The 18,849-nt window shown below is 36.1% G+C and overlaps 1 protein-coding gene across 6 annotated transcripts in view; it reads right to left on the reverse strand.

The window, feature by feature from the left end:
* Window positions 1–18,849, reverse strand: part of RAPGEF2 (Rap guanine nucleotide exchange factor 2) — a 149,487-nt gene that overhangs the window by 13,189 nt on the left and 117,449 nt on the right. For 5 of the 6 annotated variants that reach the window (XM_039339810.1, XM_039339812.1, XM_039339809.1 and 2 more), the window contains 7 exons: window positions 17,863–18,109; window positions 16,597–16,754; window positions 10,101–10,341; window positions 9,604–9,987; window positions 2,841–3,052; window positions 2,596–2,719; window positions 730–753 (listed from right to left, as the gene is read on the reverse strand). In XM_039339810.1, coding sequence (XP_039195744.1) covers window positions 730–753; window positions 2,596–2,719; window positions 2,841–3,052; window positions 9,604–9,987; window positions 10,101–10,341; window positions 16,597–16,754; window positions 17,863–18,109 — 1,390 coding nt within the window. The remainder of the gene's footprint in view (window positions 1–729; window positions 754–2,595; window positions 2,720–2,840; window positions 3,053–9,603; window positions 9,988–10,100; window positions 10,342–16,596; window positions 16,755–17,862; window positions 18,110–18,849) is intronic. The other variant, XM_039339811.1, reaches the window with a different exon arrangement.

Genomic DNA, 18,849 nt, shown 5'->3' on the forward strand with positions numbered 1-18,849 from the left:
TGATCCATACTAACTCTTCACGGTAGTCTACTTCAAAAGCAGTACTAATAATAAAATGTTCCTAGTGAGTAAACAGGGATCAAATTTCACTGAACCTTAATGTCAGATACTTTTTTAAAAAGATGTATATTTGGAAGTATATTTATTAAAACATCTAATTTGTTGCAAAAACTGTAACAAATCTCTCTCCTCTTTTGTTTTCCCCAGTTGAAATGAACTTCTTGTTATATAATAAAGACTCTTATTAGTTAATAAGGAAACAACATGCAGGTTTGGATGTTTTTCTCTATTGGAGTTATATCTAAGTCGTTAACAACAAAAATGAAGTTTGGTTTGAATGAAGACCGATTTGTAGAAAGATAATTTAGTTAGTTGAGCTGTAAAAAGCACTTTATTTTAAATATAATTATATATATATAATGAGACACATCTAAATTTATTTCTGATATACCTGAATCACCATTACACAACCCAATTTTGGAACATAAATCCCATTAAATGAGACTGCTAAATCTAGCCAAAGTGTCTCATGACTTGTAAAGTTTCACAGCTCTTATATTTATGACCTCAAGCAAAAGAAGCACTAGGATTAAATTTGATGTAAGTAAAAAAGTGTTATCAGAAAGGAAAAAGTGCTAAGGCATCAGAAAATTAAGAGAAGCAAGAAAAGTACAATGCAGATGTTCAAGAAAGGAATGGCTGCCTGTATTGTTCTCTCCAGCCACTTACCCCAGACTCCTCCATTTCTTCTTCCTGCAAGTGAGAGCCATGAATATTGAAGCATGGATTTAAGGAAGAGACAGAGAAAGATTATAAGCTCAGAAGAAAAGAGTCAGACTTCAGGACAAGCTGTAACAGACATCTCAGAATAACCTTCTCTCAGGCACTTTTTCAAAACAATTAATAATTATATATCTTTGGAGCCGATAGGGCCATGTTGGTTCTGAATGTGCTTTGAATCTCCCTACAGAAGGAACACCAATTGTCATACAACAAAGCAATAAAACCTGATTCAAAATGTTGGATAGTTTTTCATTGGAAAATAAATTTTGTGATTCCTATTTAACAGTAGTTCACATTTCCTTGCCTTTCTGGGCAAGATAGCACTAACAATTTGAAAGACTTTTATGAAATCAAACGAAAGAGATTTATGTTGTATGACACTATTTATTCCTCTGTTCATCTTGCTTGATAAAAAGATAAGTAAGATAGTAATTTATTATACCCTGCTATTTGACAGTCTTTTATTATTTTTAATCAAGAATGTTAATAAGATTGTCTGCTCTCTTTTCTTGCTCAGAACATACAAAAAATTGAACCTGTATGGACAGTCATCTTTGTATATATCAATGATGAGTATTCTTTTATTAAATTACTTTAAAACTCATACATGGATATACTGTAGTAGTGGCATTTTGATCACCCATGGTTCATCATGATATTTTAATTCAAAAATTTTAATAAAAAACTCAAGCGGGATATAGTTAAAACTAGTCAACAGCAAATTCAATCTTATAGCACAAGGTCCTTGGATTGTTTTATTTTTCTTTTCTTCTCTTTTTTGCCCTCTTCTTAAATAATCATAAAGTATGATTATAATAAACAACTAAATCTGAAGCACAATTGATGGTGCTTTCTTAATAATCAGGAGGATTTTTTTATTTTTTTTCTCTTCTTTCTCTTCTCTTTTCTGTAAATTGCTCAGGTTGTTGTTAATTGCGAAGTCATGTCCGACCCATCGTGACCCCATGGACAATGTTCCTCCAGGTCTTCCTGCCCTCTACCATCTTCTGGAGTCCATTTAAGTTCACACCTACTGCTTCAGTGACTCCATCCAGCCATCTCATTCTCTGTCGTCCCCTTCTTCTATTGCCCTCAATCTTTCCCAGCATTAGGCCCTTCTCCAGTCTCCAGTGAGTAAATTGCTCAGGTACTTTATCCCATTCCTTTCCCCACTATAATACTATTTCTGAATTGCGCCTACATCTAACCCACTGAAAATGATAAATGATTTCACATGGAATACATCAACTATATAGATTATAACTTCTGAAGATTGTTTGCACTGAATTGTGTCAATAGAATCATCTAATTTTCCTAAATAAACATATGTAGAATTTCATCCAAATTGTTAGAAAATTTGTCATAGTAATACAACAATCTCAGTGCTTGTGTTGAAGTTGTCATAATGAGAGAACCATAGGAAAAAATCAGTGGAAAAGCAAAATCTGAATATTAATCTCTAAATAGTGAGAGCTGAACTATTATGTACAATGCTTACGGATCATGTTGGATTAAGGAGTCTGATGTGAACCTCAAAAGGGCAAGTACATTACTTAAAAATGCTAAAAGGACCATTGCTTATTTTATATTGATAAATACAAGAATGCATGATTATGTAAAAAATGCAACTATCTAAGAAATAATATGATAGCTTTTCTAATTCTTGATGTCATTTCCAATTCTACATGCTTATTAGTTAAGTAAATTAACATACTAGTTAATTAGCTTACAGTACAGTATGCCTGCCTCTTATTATATAGTAAACTGTTTATTACATATTTTAACTGATTTTCTGTTCATCAGAATACTCACCGAGTCCTGAACATTAAAGCAGGATCCATATTAACGGAAGCCATTCGGCCCACGTGGCGGATCTCTTTTGCAATCATTCTTAGTTTCTCAAAATTGACCAATCCTTCCACTTTGGAATCATTTCCTATATTACAAAATAATTAATGGCAAAGAACTATTCTTTTTTCCATTTGTTGCAAAAACAATTGACACATTTCAGCAGACTGCTGAACACATGGTAAGTACCCGATGTAATTTTAACTTACCTTCGTGAAGAAAAGTAAGATCCTTTTTTATTACAGGGAACAATGGAATAACGGGAGGTTGTAGATTTTGACTATTCAAGACATTGCGGTATTTTGCCATGTTTCTAGATGGATCAAACAAGTCCTGAAGATCTTGAAACAATTTCTCGTATTTGCTTGGAAGTTTCTCCCATGTGGTTCGTAATCTTGCAACCGGAGCTAAATTCAGACCACTAAACAATATTTTTAAAAGATTTTTGAAATTTGCATGTGCACCACTCATATTCATTTGGTAAAGAAAGAATTAAATTAATCCAGTTAACATAACAAGTGGCTAAAATCAGAGTGAATAAAGCCTTTCAAGAATTTAATCTTAAAATAAAAGCAGAAATCTTCAAACAGTATTGTGAATTGAAGGACAATAAAAAGATAATACAATATTTCTCTTTTTCTAAAAGTTCTCCCAGGTATTTTATAACACTGCTATAATACAAAGTAACACAGTACAAAGATATGACAATGATCATCAGTAAACAGAAGGAAAGAACTATATGGGGTAGCACAGTGAAATCTATTCAAAAACTGCAGCTATAAAATGCTATGAGTCATTCCTTTAATATATTCAAAAAAGAAGCATGTTATTAGCAGAGGTTTAGAAGAGGCACTGGCTACATCTATTTGACTATAACCGTGGTGTTCATTATAAAAAAACCTCTCTGGGCTTGAATCTCTGCCTTGACATTTGACATTCAGCCTTCATTTTCATAGACAGTAATTTGGCTAAAATGTAGGTAGTCCTCGACTTACAACCACAACTGGGACCAGAATTACTATTGCTAAACAATGTGATCATTAAGTGAGTCATGCCCTATTTTAATATTTTTGTCACAGTAGTTAAGCAAATCACCATGGTAGTTAAATAAATGAACAGTCATTAAGTGAATCTGTCTTCTCCCACTGTCAGAAGTCAGCCAAGGAAAGTTGCAAATGGCCATCATGTGATCCCAGGATGCTGCAACCACCATAATTACCATGCTGGTTGTTAAGCACCTGAATGTTTATCATGTGGCTGCAGGAACCCTGCAAGGGTCGTAAGTGTGAGGACCAGATATAAGGACTTTTTTCAGTTGCATTGTAACTTTGGTTATTCAGTGAATGACTGTAAGTCTAGAATGATCTGTACTCAAACAAAAATGCCTGAATTAAGTATCCTAACATCTTTCAATAATAGATCAAAATTGCATATTTTCATATTTAATTATAATAATAAGGGACAAGAAAGACAAAAAGGACATCTCGGTATAATCAAACTTTGACACTTAAGATTTTAAACCATAAAAAACTCCAGAAAACATAGAAGAATTTACATATAAAATAATGTAGATATATGACATTGGTTAAATTGTCTAAAATTTATAAAGGAATGTCAAATAAGGACTGGAAATGTGAAAAGGAAGAGTGGACTTATTAACATGTATTGGGAAAAAGCAAAAACAAAGGTACAAATTCATACAACAATGCAAAAGATATTACAGTCTAATATCATTATGAAACCAGAATTATTCTTACTGAGTTTTATGAACAAGCAATTTAAAAAGAAATATGGGAGTTCTGGTTGACATAAAGGAATATTGTTTGATTGATTGATTATTTATTTATTTTGCCAGTCATGTCCCCATATCATAAAAAGATAAATAGAAAAACAATTAAAATTTAAAACTGCACATTTTTTTAAAAAAACTACGCGATGAAATAGAATCAAGGAGACAGAGGGCACAGGGATGAAGTCTTTTTATTCTGTCAGCCACCTCCAGTGGTAAATGGCTCTCTCGGACCTCTAGCCAACTATTGGCGTTGATAGAAGATGAGATGTCCAGCCTATGGCCACTCCTTTCTGTGGTACCACAAGGCTCGGCACTCTCTCCACAGCACTCTCTCCACTCCTTTTTAACATCTACATGAAACTGCTGGGTGAGAACATCCAACACCCTGGGAGGAGTTTTAATAATAAAGTTTTAATACCCTTCCAGAAAGCCAAAAGGGCTTTTTCTGCTGGCACAAATAGATAGGTTATTCCCATTGGGGTGAAACAGCTCTACATATACCCTGGACCTGAAAGCAAACTGATAACCAATGCAGCTTGTGCAACAATGGCGTTGTGTGTGTCTCCCTAGAGCCCCCCAGAAATGTGCATGTCATTTCATTCTGCACTAGCTGTAGTTTTCAAATCCTCTTCTAGGATAGCCCTTTGTAGAGCAGATTGCTGTAAAATCCAACCAAGAGATGATTAGGACATGCACAGGGCCTCACAATCTAGATAACGGTGCAACTGGTGCATAAGATGAAGTTGTGCAAAGTCTCTCTTGGCTAAACTGCCACCCCTCTTAGAGCAGCAGATGTGAGTCCAGGAAAATCCACAGACTGTGCACGAGAACTATCTGGGGTAGTGTAAGCCCATCCAGAACTAAAGATGATAAACAACTGGATTTTAAGGTCCCTTGAACCCACAGGCATTCTATCTTGCCAGGGTTCAGCTGAAGCCTGTTGTCCCCTATCCAGACTTCTACAGCCTTCAGGCACTGAGAAAAAGAAGCCACAGCACCACTTGGCTCACTGGGATGAAGATGTAAAGCTGTGTATCATCTCCTCCCAGGGTGTTGGATGTTCTCACCCAGCAGTTTCATGTAGATGTCAAAAAGGAGTGGAGAGAGTGCTGTGAAGAGAGTGCTGAGCCTTGTGGCACCACAGAAAGGAGTGGCCACAGGCTGGATATCTCATCTTTTATCAATGCCAATTAGGCTGGCCCTGGGGATCCAGTGGAATATTATACTACCCAGCCCCAAACCCTGCAGTTGGCCCAAAAGGATATTACAGTCAATGATATTGAAAACTGTTAAAGAGATCAACAAGAGCAAGGATACAACAATGAATCTGATAACAATAATAAGAGATCATGAACAGCTAGGGAAGAAAGTTAAAAATTAGGAGCACAAGTGGTAATTTCATCTATACTTCCAACAAAAAGCCAATATCCAATGAAGGATCAAAGGTTTTAGAAACAAACCACTGGCATAAAAACTGGTGTCATCAACAGAACTTCAGCTTCCGGGACCACCATCTGCATTACCCATATAAAGGGCTACTGGCAAGGGATGGACTACACAAGAACTGGAAAGAATATTTGGAATATTTGGAAAACTACTGGCTCTTCTTATCAAAAGGGCTTTAAACTAAAACTGAAGGGGGAGGAGAGACAATCTGCACAACCTTTAGAACCTAATTCCAAATAAAAACCACTAAATAACCAATCATATAAGGAGGTAGGGAGTAAAAAGGAAGGAAGGAAGGAAGGAAGGAAGGAAGGAAGGAAGGAAGGAAGGAAGGAAGGAAGGAAGGAAGGAAGGAAGGAAGGAAGGAGAAAAAACTAATGTAGTAGAGAGTGATGGGAAGGATGGAAATCTCAGTTACAAAATAGATGATATAAGAAACATACCCAAGACCCATAAAGGACTCAAATGCCTATATACTGTCTGACCTTGATGAATATAATCACTGGGACCTGAAGATATTATCAGAACCATTGTTCCATATCTTTCAAAAAACCTGGAACACCGGGGAACTACCAGACGATTAGAAAAGAGCTGATATGGTTGCCATGTTCAAAAAAAGAAAGAAAAAAAAAACTGTTCCAGGAAATTACAGACCAACCAATCTAACATCATTACCTGGGAAGATACTGAAAAAGATAATCAAAACACAGATTTGCAAACATCTAGAAACAAATAAAGTTATAACTAAAAGCCAGCATGTGTTTGTTAAAAACAGATCATGCCAAACCAAACTTATTTCATTATTTGACAAACTGACTAAATTAGTAGACCAGGGAAATGCTGTGGACATAGTATACTTAGACTTCAATAAGGTATTCAACAAATTAGACCACAACCTACTTCTTGGTAAGCTAGAAAAATGTGAGATAGACAGCATCACCACCAGATGGATTTGTAAATGGTTAACAAAACATACTCAATAAGTAGTCCTTAATGGTACTACATCTACATGGAGGAAAGTAAGCAGTGGGGTACCACAAGGTTCCATCTTAGGCCCAGTACTCTTCAATATCTTCATAAATGACTTAGATGAGGGAATAGAAGGAGAAGTCATCAAATCTGCAGATGACACTAAGCTGGCAGGAATTGCTAACATCGCCGAAGATAAGCTCAAGGTCCAAAAAGATCTTGACAGATTTGAACAATGGGCCCTATCTAACAACATGAAATTTAATGTGGAGGAAAACAAGGTTTTACACTTAGGCAGGAAAAACCAAAGGTACAAGTACAGATTAGACGAAACCTGGCTCAAAAACAGTAACTGTGTGAGAAACCTTGGAGTCCTAGTAGATGATCACTTAAACACGAGCCAGCAGTGTGAGACAACAGCCCAAAAAGCTATTATAATCCTTGGTTGTATAAACAGAGGCATAGAATCAAAATACTGCATCCAGTTTTGGTCACATTACAAAAAAGATGTTGAGTCTTTGGAAAAAGTGCAGAGAAGAGCAACTAAGATCATTAAAGACCTGGAGACAAAAAGATATGAAGAATTGGGTATGGCTGGTCTAGAGAAAAGAAGGACTAAGAGTGACATGACAGCAGTATTCTAGTATTTGAGGGGCTGCTACAAAGAAGAGGGGGTCAAATTATTGTCCAAAGCATCAGAAAGCCAAGAAACAATGGATGGAAACTAATCAAGGACAGAAGCAACCTGGAATTAAAGAGAAATTTCCTAACAGTGGGAACAATTAACCAGTGGAAACAACTTGCCTTCAGAAGTCGTTAGGTGCTTCATCACTGGAGGTTTTTAAGAAAAGACTTAACAGTAACCTGTCTGAAATGGAATCGAGTCTCTGCTTGAGCCGGGGGTTGGACTAGAAGACCTCCAAGGTCCCTTCCAGCTCTATTCTGATAAAGAATAGATGCACTATTCCCATCTCACTCTTGCCAGAGATCATCTACAAATGTGACCAATGCCATTTCTGTCCATAACCCAGCCTGAAACCTGACCGAAAGGGGTCCAGATAATCCATTTCATCTAGGACCCTCTGAAACTGCAATGCAACCACTTTTTCTACTGCCTTCCCTAGAAATGGAAGGCAAGAAACTGGACAAAAATTGCCCAGACAGGTTGGGTCTGATAGTTTCTTGAGGAGGTAGTGTACCAAGGTAAATGGTGCCAGGTACACTCCCTCCTGCAGGGATGCATTAATCATGGCTGGACCCACTTATAGGGCACTGTCCTGGAAGCTCTCCCCAGCCGGGAAGGACAAGGATTTAATAAGCAGATAGTTGTGCTGATAGCTGCAAGGATCCTGTCCACCTCTTCAGGTCCAATAGGGTTAAACCATTCCCAGATAATCAGGCAAGTCAGTTTCCCAGAAATCTCCAAAGAGCCTGCTCTATGCTTGGTCTCAAACTGAGAATGGATCCAATTGATTTTATTTATTAGGTGACTGGCAAATTGTTCTGCACCATCCTCTGATATTCTGAGCCCTACTTCCCAAAGAAGGACTGGGTAACCTTGAGCAGGGCTGCCAGGTGACAGATATAGTAAGACTGGAGAAATAGTTTGTTTTTGCTACTCTTACTGCCACAAGATAGACCTTAACTGTGGCTCGTATCCATGTCTGGTTGGGTTCATTCTTAGTTTTCCTCCAGTGGTGCTCTAATCATTTTTGGGCCCTCTTCAGAACCCTCAATTCCTCAGAGAGTTTCAGGCCAGGAGACAGCACACAGGCATGACCTGTCCAGAGCCCCAGTCATTTTGATTTCAGATTGTAGCCAAGGCCTCCCCAGGGCCATGCAGTAGAATCCCCGGGATATCCCTCAGATCCTTCTGGAACCCAAGCAAGGCCATTAGTTGCCAAGGGCAGATCATTTGAATAGGTCCTGCTTCCCTGCAGGAGGGGGCAGCATTGAAAAATATCACAGCCCCCAGGGCATGTGAGGGGCATAACAAAGGGGATGATGACAGATTCCTCACCCAATTATACTGCCATTGCTCCAATAAGAAAATTATATCCAAAGTGTGACTACTGTCCTGAGTCACGCTTTGATGATCTGGGATAGGTCTAGGAACTGATATGTTCCTGAGACACATAGCGATTTTTGGAAGAGGGAAAAAAGGAACAAACTACTCAATGCTATCTGGAGAGATAGCTGATGTTTTATGTAACAAAATTAAAAAAATACAATCTGATTAAAGTATAAATTAAAACTTGGCCACATTCATTTTCTCTATTTTGCTTTATGATGAGTTCTAAGAAACTCGAAAGCTTTCAATGATTGTATAAAACTTCATTGAATTGGATTTTTCCCCTCATGGTAAGTATTACTACTTTTTAAATGTAACTTGCATTGTGTGACTTTTAAAGGATTTATATAGTATGAAACTTATGTCACATTGACTCTTTAAAGAGAAATTTGTGGTCATTCATTTCAGTCCCCAAGTTTTCTGGATACTTAAGAATGCATATAAATATATTTATAATGAAAACTTGTAATATTATTTAAACAGGGAAGAAAAATATTTTACATTACTCTTATTCTGTTTAAAGCTACTGAGATAGCTTCAGATTGATGAAATATTCTTGTAATATAAATTTACTAATTATATATGTGTGTGTGTGTGTGTATCTTTCTACTTATTATCTAATACCTTTTTATTACAAAACATGTTAACCTTTGTTACTATACTGAATAGACAGAAGAAATCTATCTTTGCTTACCTTATTATTGCAAACATTGAGTTAAAGTTCTTGCATTCTCTGCAGTGCAGTGCTATTTTAATGAAGTGCTTAATTATCTTCATCCTTTTCAGCTGGTTGGTTTCTCGCAAAATCTCAGATGCTACCCAAAAGGTTTCTTGGTTTATTACTTCTTCAAACTTTTTTAAATTAGCACAGTTAAATTTAGATTTTAGTTTAAATAAATCGTCTATGTACTCTGTAGGTTCAATGTTGCGAAACAGTTCAAAATTACGCATTGAGAGTTGGGTAGCCACCTCTATAGTGCTGAGCTGCAGTAGAGAAATTTGGCTCTCTCTTAGCAATTCCTGAGCATCTTCATCTGAACATAAAGTTTCTGTCTCCATGTTATTTTTCAGATAATACCTGAAAAATATTTTTCACATATTAATCTATCAGGTTTAAATAAATAAACAGCTTCCAAATGACTTTATTAAGTAAATACCAATTGTAAGCCAAAATAACATCTATTTTTTCACCTTCCACTAAGTTGTATTCTGTCAGCAAGTTTGGAGAGTTGATCTGGAAGTCTCCGCTGCTTAATGACACCCTCTGGAGTGACAGAGACTTCACATAAAGAATAAGCATCTGGGGTGGTGGTTAAAGCAAACTCACGAATAGCTTGAACAACTACTTCTTTTGCAGTTGTGTCCTTGCTTATCATAATGTAGCGACTTTGCTGATCTGCTTTAAAAACTCGTAGAACCTGATCTGGTAAATCTGTAATGAAAAAAATATATACTAAGACATATTACAGAATAAAATGTCATTATTTCTCAACAAGGAATAATATAATAAGAATAGGGATATTTTTCTTCTGATACCTTTTTCTTCATGATAAATTTTTCTTGCATAAACACTTACAGTATCTTGTCTTAAGAATATTGTTTTTCCTATTTATATGAGATATCACTTCTAAAACATATGTAGAATGGATACACTGATTTGAGCAAGAGACCTCTCTGTAATCTGTGCTATATATTTCCACCCATTCAATAAACAGTCGGTATACAGGTAGTCTTCACTTAATGACTGGCTGGCAAAAGTAATGTGATTGTTAACTGAAACATTATATGACTAAATCTAACTTAATTCTGCTGCAGTTGTTAAACAAATCACTCACAGTTATTAAACATATCACATGACAGTGACTTGTGACTTTACTGCCAACTTCCCCATTGACTGTGTGTGTCAGAAGCTGGCTATGTGGGTCACAAAATCATTTGACCATAGGACACTGTGATTGTCATAACTGTTTGCAAATAGTGAAGCACCCATATCGCAGAGACACTGCAATAATGTAATTTCATGCAGTTATGACCAATCATAAATCTACTTTTTCATTGCTAGCATAAATTCAAATGGTTGTTGAATAAGTCATTTGTTAACCAAGGACTATCTATAATCATATCAGAAACTTATTTACTGTATCAAGATGAACTAATAAACTATATTAAAAATTACTAAAGTCAAATTTGGCAAGCTCACTCTTAAACCTTCCTTAGTATATACTGTATCTACTATTTTTAAGTAAACTTATTTTAGCATCATGCACTACCAATTTTGTACTTCAGTTTATTGAAATAATTAATTTCAAACCTGCAAAACTGACTTGTTTTCATAAGCTTTAGTCATGAACAATTATGAGAATTAATATTTTACCTGTTACTATGTTCTTTGTGTGGTCATCTCTAAATTTACATATAGGTGTTCTGCATTTGTACAATAAATCAGGTTGAATGTTCTAAAACAAAATTCATTGTTTTGATATGAGCCTCACCATATCGTGTTATATACAAAGGCAGCAATGTCTCCAACCATTTCAATTCTCATGACAACCAGATTGCATCCAAATTATATACTAGTCTCAGTCTTGAGTAGGATGGTTTGCTGGCCTGTTTAAATTTATGGATGATCAGTTATAAAGCAACAGTTACCACTGTATAACCAGTTCTTGATCACTGTTTGAGTCATATGTATAGATGATTAACCAGCAACTGAATCTGGAGGTAGATGCTTCAGGGAAATGCTAAGAAAGGAGAGCTTAGTCAAATACTGCATTTTGAAAGGGTCCAACATATTATGCCTGACAAAAGTCAAAGGCTCTGATCATGTTATTCAGTAAATTTCTAAGAGACACAACCTCTATTCATGGAAAAGGTTTGATTGCTTGAAGTTTCATTTCCAAATGTTCAGTAATGCCTAGGTATCCATATCTGCCACTATACTGTCTTTCTCTGCCAGACAAATGGCCACAAGAAAGAAAAGTACACCGATCTCAAAATTTTCAGTGCAAACCTGGTTAACAATAGTAATTTCATGCAGTTTCTTCAGATAGTATTTTAATGTGGCATTGTTCACAAGGACTTCAACAATCACTTGATTAATGTTCTAAAGGAAGATTACTCCTGAATATCATCAGGAAGTTCATCTAATTGTTATAAAGAGGATTTTCCTCCGGTAACAGAGCTCATATTTGTTTTTACTTATGAGGAAGTTCCCATCTTGTATTGCAAAGATATCTAGCCAAGGTAACTGAATAAATGAAAGACTAACTTCAGTGAAACTAGGTGACCAGATAATAATTTGGAAATTAGATTGTGTAATGTACCCAAAACAGTCACGTGGAAGAAACAGAACCTATTATATTGAGACTTGATCTGAAGAATTGGATTATCCCACATGGAAAAATTGTGATTTTTTAAAAAAATGGTAATTTCTATGCTACCTAGTGAAGTAATCTAATATACTCTAGATATGCTTCAAGGATCATATGGCCAGAGATGGTAAATCCTGCGGCAGAATCTCCATTATCCACAATACTCTTGTGTCAAACCCTTATTTGCAGAATATGATCAAGTAAGCATGATCATACTCATGTTCATTAGAAAATTAATTAGTTTTAATGCTAAGAACTAAAAATTAAAGTAGAGAACCTTGAGAATGGGGGCTCTGCAGCCCTACTTAATAGTGGATTTGTTAAGGAAAGCCTCTGAAACTTTTGAATTTATTCTTTTCAGAGCGTTTACATGGTAGGCTAACAATCTATTTCTTTGATGAGTCCATAACAACATCTGCCATCTACTTGCTTAAGCCCGGAGATACTTCTTGTTCTCTCTCAGCCTCAGTAGAATCTCTCAGTTTGGTTACATTCCTTTTTATCATCAGGAAGAAAATTAAAGACAACACCTTCTCTCACATGAAATGTTTTGCCAGGCAAATACATAAATAAACAAAATTAGTGAATCATCATATCCAGTTTATGCTCATCATTATCTCCTGGGATAGAATGTGGACTCTGTGACCAATGAGATATAAATTACTACCGTATATGCCGCCGTATTAGGCAACCCGGCGTATAAGACGACCCCCGTCTTTATAGCCGGGCCGCATTCCTAGAACGTCGTCTTATACACCGGAAACTACCAGTATTTCCGGCGTATAAGACGACTCGGCGTATAAGACGACTCGGCGTATAAGACGACCCCCGTCTTTGGCGCCGATTTCAGCGCTCGCGGAAGTCATCTTATACGCCGGCATTTACGGTAAGTTATATAGGAAGTACTGAAAAGGAAAAGAACGGACCTTTTTTTGAGTAAAGATTTTCAAGTGCTTTGAGGCAAAGGGCATCAAAGAGAGCTTAAACAATAAATCCTTAGTCAATTTTAGCAAAATGAAAACATTTGTATTTGCATAACTATTATTGTTTGTTTTGCACTAGCTAAAAGAAATGATTCTGCATTCACTGCTCTGATTTTTGATCATTAGGTCACAGTGCACTGTATAACCTGCTCTGTGAAGGACTGCATGTGTTCTAAGGAAAGAATTGTGTCTGATCTCCAACAATGGCATCCTGTAAAGAAATGGACAGAGGTATTGAGATGATTTATTTGTTTAATTTATATACTGGCCCTCTCACCAGTAAAAGGATTCTGGGTGGACTAATTGTTTTAAGATACATATGGATAGATATGTCAGTAAAACTCTGAAAGTGAATTTCTGAATAGCAAACTAGATGGATGGTGAAACAGAAGAATGACTAGAGATTGAGTTTCATAATACTATTATGCAATATCTGAAAAAGAAGTAATAAAACATCTGCTTTTGCTCAATAACAATCATGAAAAAATAAGAATATTAATAAATACACGGTGTGGGAAGAGAATGGTATTTCACTTTTGAAATTTGACCCTTCACTTGAATGCTCAGGATAGTTGATGAAAGGTTTAACTGATTTAGCATTACTGGAAAGGAAGAGGAACAAGTAGGTTTAAATGGCGATTTGGGGGTAATCATAATTGCCATGTTAGCTAGCTCAAAGTGTGCTCCCAGATACACATATATCATGATTTATTAAGAACATGCTTCTACAATTGCCTTTTATGAAGACAGGCTACAAAAATTTCTCTCCATAAGGAAAAGTAGGCCTCCACAATTCAACTATCAAGTATTTTTAAGAGGCCTGGAGACCATATATTCTAACAATACCAAGCAAATATCGAAAACATGAGAGGAAGAATTAAGATGTTTTTGAATAGAAATCAAAATACTGAACTGAAATGGTTGGTAGAAGTCCTATCTTTTTGTGAAATGTTTTATAATGAGGTAGCGCTCCTGTCAAAATCTTAAGCTCTGAACATAGCAGACTACAGAACTTTTGTGTATGAATCACAGATATTAAATTAAGAATTGAATATCCTAATATAATCTGAAACTGTGATTTGCAGCAAGTGGAGGAAATTATTTGAATCTCTTCATTTTGAGTGTACTAATGATGAAAAAGGAGGAGGTACACATTATTTTGGGGTTCATACTCTCCATAACCCAGACTCATCCATCTCCTTGCAGGTCCCTGATACATGCCATTCAAATCTAACACCTCCTAACACCCCGATACACCTTCCTTGACCTGCACCACACCTTGAGTATCACCTTGCTCCCTTCCCTGATCCATGCCTTTTACTCACCCTGGCCCTTGACCTTTTCTTGTATTGCCTCCTTAACATTTTTCCTGCATCCTGTGCACTCCCTCACCCACCCAGCAGTGACCACTCACCTGCCTGCCACCCTGGAATTTGCAACTTACTACAGCTTCCCCACTGACTTTGATTGTGGAAAGCCAGCAGGATTTTGCCTTGCATAACCACTGTGGGATTAGATTAACAATCTAAGTGAGACTGCAGGGATTACTGTCACTAAGACATGCTGTCATGCTTTATGACTGCATCATTTAGCAACAGAAATTCCAGTCCTAGTTGCCATCATAAATTAAGGACCACCTGTATGCCTCTCACACAAGTATGTTATGGAATGGACACTATAATACATAAGGTTTCAAATCTGTCTTTTTACCAAGAAATGCATTATGTCACAATAAATTCAAGTGAAGGAAATGTAATATCTAATTAGTGTCTTGCATAAAAGTATAATTTAAAGATCTTAAGTGAATGCCTCAGATAAAGAAGTAATCAGATTTAAAATATATATCTGGATTCACACCTATTAAAATTTAATTTGAAAATTTCAATGTACAAACCAATTACTCTGGAAAAGCTGACTACAAGTTTAAAATATTCATGTAACTAAGCATTCTTGCCTAAGCAGCATTACAAACTTCTTAACTATATTAGACAACAATTCTATCTTTTTTCGCCATTTTAGTAACCTTAAGTACTAATACCTGGAAGCTCCTCCATCTTAATCTTTATACAGTCAATACTAGCAACCAATTTAAACTGTGCACATGCTATTAAAATACACACTGCAACTTGAGATTAGAATCCAACTTCCTTTAAAAATTCCTAAGGGAACAATATATGTTGACATTAAATAAACAGAATATAGAGTACAAGAAATGGTTTTCAAAAAAGCACACAGCATTTATTGAGAAGTATATAGTAGTTTATAATCATTATCAGCAATGCTACAAGATAATACTTTACTTCTCCTTATAAACTAAAATTGCTTTGTATTTACTAACTTCTAACAATAAACTCTTCAGAAAATGTATTATTTCTCAATTGTCATCTCTTTCTGTTTACTATTATCTTAACTGAATTCTATATGCCACGGACAACAGTTAAAAGATCTAAGAATATTTAGTTTACTGAAAATATGGGTAGGATAAAATATGGGTAGGATAAAATATCATAGCAATCTTGAAATATCTAAAGAGTTGTGACACAACTTCTCTACTGCTTCAGAGGATCAGAGCCAATGTTTAAAGCCACAAGGAAGTAAGTTCCGTCTGGATACTAAAATGAGCTTCCCAATCCTATGGGATGCTAGCCTCTGGAAAATATTCCAACGATGTGATGAGTTCACCTTTGTTAGAGGTCCTCAGGAAGAAGTTGGAGGGCCATTAGTTAAAGATACTACAGAGCAGCGTAGTTGGACAAGATAACTTCTGTGATTCATTCTAAATAATGGCTTAGATTCGCTATGTTTGAAATAGTATTTAAAAGTCTACAGGTCAAACTACATCCCAGATTATTTTTGGCATAGTTCTATATATCTAATAATAAGTAATACAGAGAGAGGTTTTTTGGTTATTTGTTTCAGTATCACTTATTTAATCCTACTACAAGCTATCAATTGTTATTTTTAGCTGGCTGGTATAAAACAGCTCAAGCAAGCAAACACACAAATAGTTTTCTTTTATAAAATGTTTGTATTCTGTAAAAATGGGATGAGAATATATAAAAGATTTTACATACAGCAGATCACATATCCCCAAATTCAAACAACATTTATCAAAATAATCAAGGGCCATATCAAGTAGCAACTCATATCTGGGTATAATTTAGTGTATTGTTTAATTTGCGCACTTAAATAGTCTTATCCATTTCTATGTATTTCACTGTGACACAAAGTAAACTCAAGTGAACTTAAGGTGCACATTTTCATTTCAGTTTCTATATCCATCAGCAAAATAAAAGGTTAATTCATTGATGGCAATCAAAATTCGATACTCGCCTGGGGTTGTGTTGAAATCTAAGATACGGTGATGTGACTGCAGTAAATCAGGATTGCTTGATGATAATGTTCCACTGACAGGTAGAGCAGGAGGAATGTGCTTGGTCTGCCTTAAGCCTACAATGCTATCATCCTGAGATTGACCAATTCCAATATCACTACAGTAACAGAATAGAAACATAGTTACTCTGCTTACACAGTTATTCTTGTATATAATGTAATGTATCCTTATGAGTTTTCTTGCTGTTCTAAATTCATTGGCCCATAACATTCATAAATTTGATAACTTTGAAAAAAACCATAATAAATTAAAATATATTCACTAATCCGATAACAGATGAACTGATATTAATATATCTAGACACTGTAAAACTGAAAAGCTCAAGTTTGCTACAGTGCCATGGATGTGTCCATGGATGGAACAGCATTTTAAAACTACAGGAGAATAAATACTGATATATTTAATTTTCACACCATTCCCTACTATATATACTTGTGTATGTAATTAGCTTCAGTTCCCAAATTATTCAAGAATACACAAAGGCACGTTTCCTGCATCTTTACAGTGAAACAATTATTTAATCTTTCAGATATAAATCAGACTCTAATGATCAAAATATTCAAATAATACTGAGCTTCATTTGATTTTGAGAATAAGGAAGTAAAAGGCCAGTGCTATTCAACAAAATTACTTTTTTGAAGTAATTTAAGTTTCTGACTCACGTGAATACATAATATTATTATACTATGTAGATATTTAATTTTGAAGAAACAATTTTAATTCATGAAGATTACATCGCTAATTCTATTTTAGGTAAACGTGAATACCTAAATGCCTGAATTGGGAGATGCCAAGAGTTTGTTATAAGATGGGTGGCTATACAAATATTTAAAATAAATAAATCAATACTTAAAATAAATCAAAGTAGTCTTTGATTTATTACTGTTTAATTTTTCAAAGTTATGATAGCTTAGAAAGAGTGCTTTGTGGCTTGTAAAGCATTTACAGGTATTATGCAACATTATGCTGGCCCTCCCACAGTCACATGACCATATTTCAGGTGCTTGAAATTGCCTCATATTTACAACCAATTGCAGTTTGCTTGTTCCTAGTGTACCTGCAGTACCTGCTTTATGCTAGAGGTTTTCAGACTGTCCCTGGCTTATACTTCTATGCTTTTTGTTTATAATCATTTGTCAATGTTAAAAAATGCACCAGTGATATATCTAATGAAAGCATATTGTTCTTCCAAATATCAAACTCACTTGTATGGTTTCTGAGGCAGGATACTGATGCGGGTTTTGTCCAGTATTTTCTTTAACTTGTTTCTTCCTCCAACAGTGTTGGCTTTGCTTTTCTTTGTTACTTTTTCCAGACCCATCACCTGTTCCACATCAACTGCAAGATCTGGGATGGAATAACGGCTTGCTTTTTTAATATCACCAATTTTAGGAAGATGAGGAGCACCATTTCTTTTATCCTCAGACAATCTTGTTAGAAGTTCTTTAAAAACTGCATAGAAAGAAAAAGAAAAGAAAGCATGTAGAAAAACTACCACCCCCCAAAATGTACTTTTCATGTTCCTATAAATATAAAATTTCAGTCTAGCTCAGTGATGGCAAACCTTTTAGTGACCGAGTGGCCCAAACTGCAACCCCAAACCCACTTATGTATCGCCGGGTGCCGGCTGGGTGTGGCCCACTTGGCGAGTGCAGCTACAGTGGGCTTGGCAGACTGGGTGGGCGTGGCCACTAGATGAGTGTGGCTGCAGTAGTCATGGAAGATTGGGTGGGCGTGGCTGGGGTGAGCTTGGCTACCTTGATATTGCTAATGGGGAGGGACACCTGTGGGAGCCGGGCAGGGTTGGGGGAGATCCAGAGGGTCTCTGGCGGGTAGGATGGTGGGCTCCCCAATGGCGGCTCCAGGTTGGCTGGCCTTAGGCCAGTGATTGCGAAGTTTTTTAGAGATCACATTTGCTGGGGTGATGGCATGTGCCCACAGAGAGGGCTCCACGTGCCGCCTCTGGCACGTGTGCCATAGGTTCGCCATCACTGGTCTAGTCTACCAATCTATTTTAGAGGCAGAACTGAGTCTTCAAGACATATAGATAGTCCTCAATGTACAATCAGAATTGGAGTGGAATGTCCATCACTAAGCAATGCATTCATTAAATGATTTACATTTTATGCCATGATTGTTAAGCAAATCATGGCAGGTGTTAACTGAATCATGTGGTCATTAATGAATTTGGT

This window comes from Crotalus tigris, unplaced genomic scaffold (assembly GCF_016545835.1).
Source record: "Crotalus tigris isolate CLP2741 ecotype Arizona unplaced genomic scaffold, ASM1654583v1 scf7180000017740.2609645, whole genome shotgun sequence".
In the NCBI taxonomy this organism is placed as follows: domain Eukaryota; kingdom Metazoa; phylum Chordata; class Lepidosauria; order Squamata; family Viperidae; genus Crotalus; species Crotalus tigris.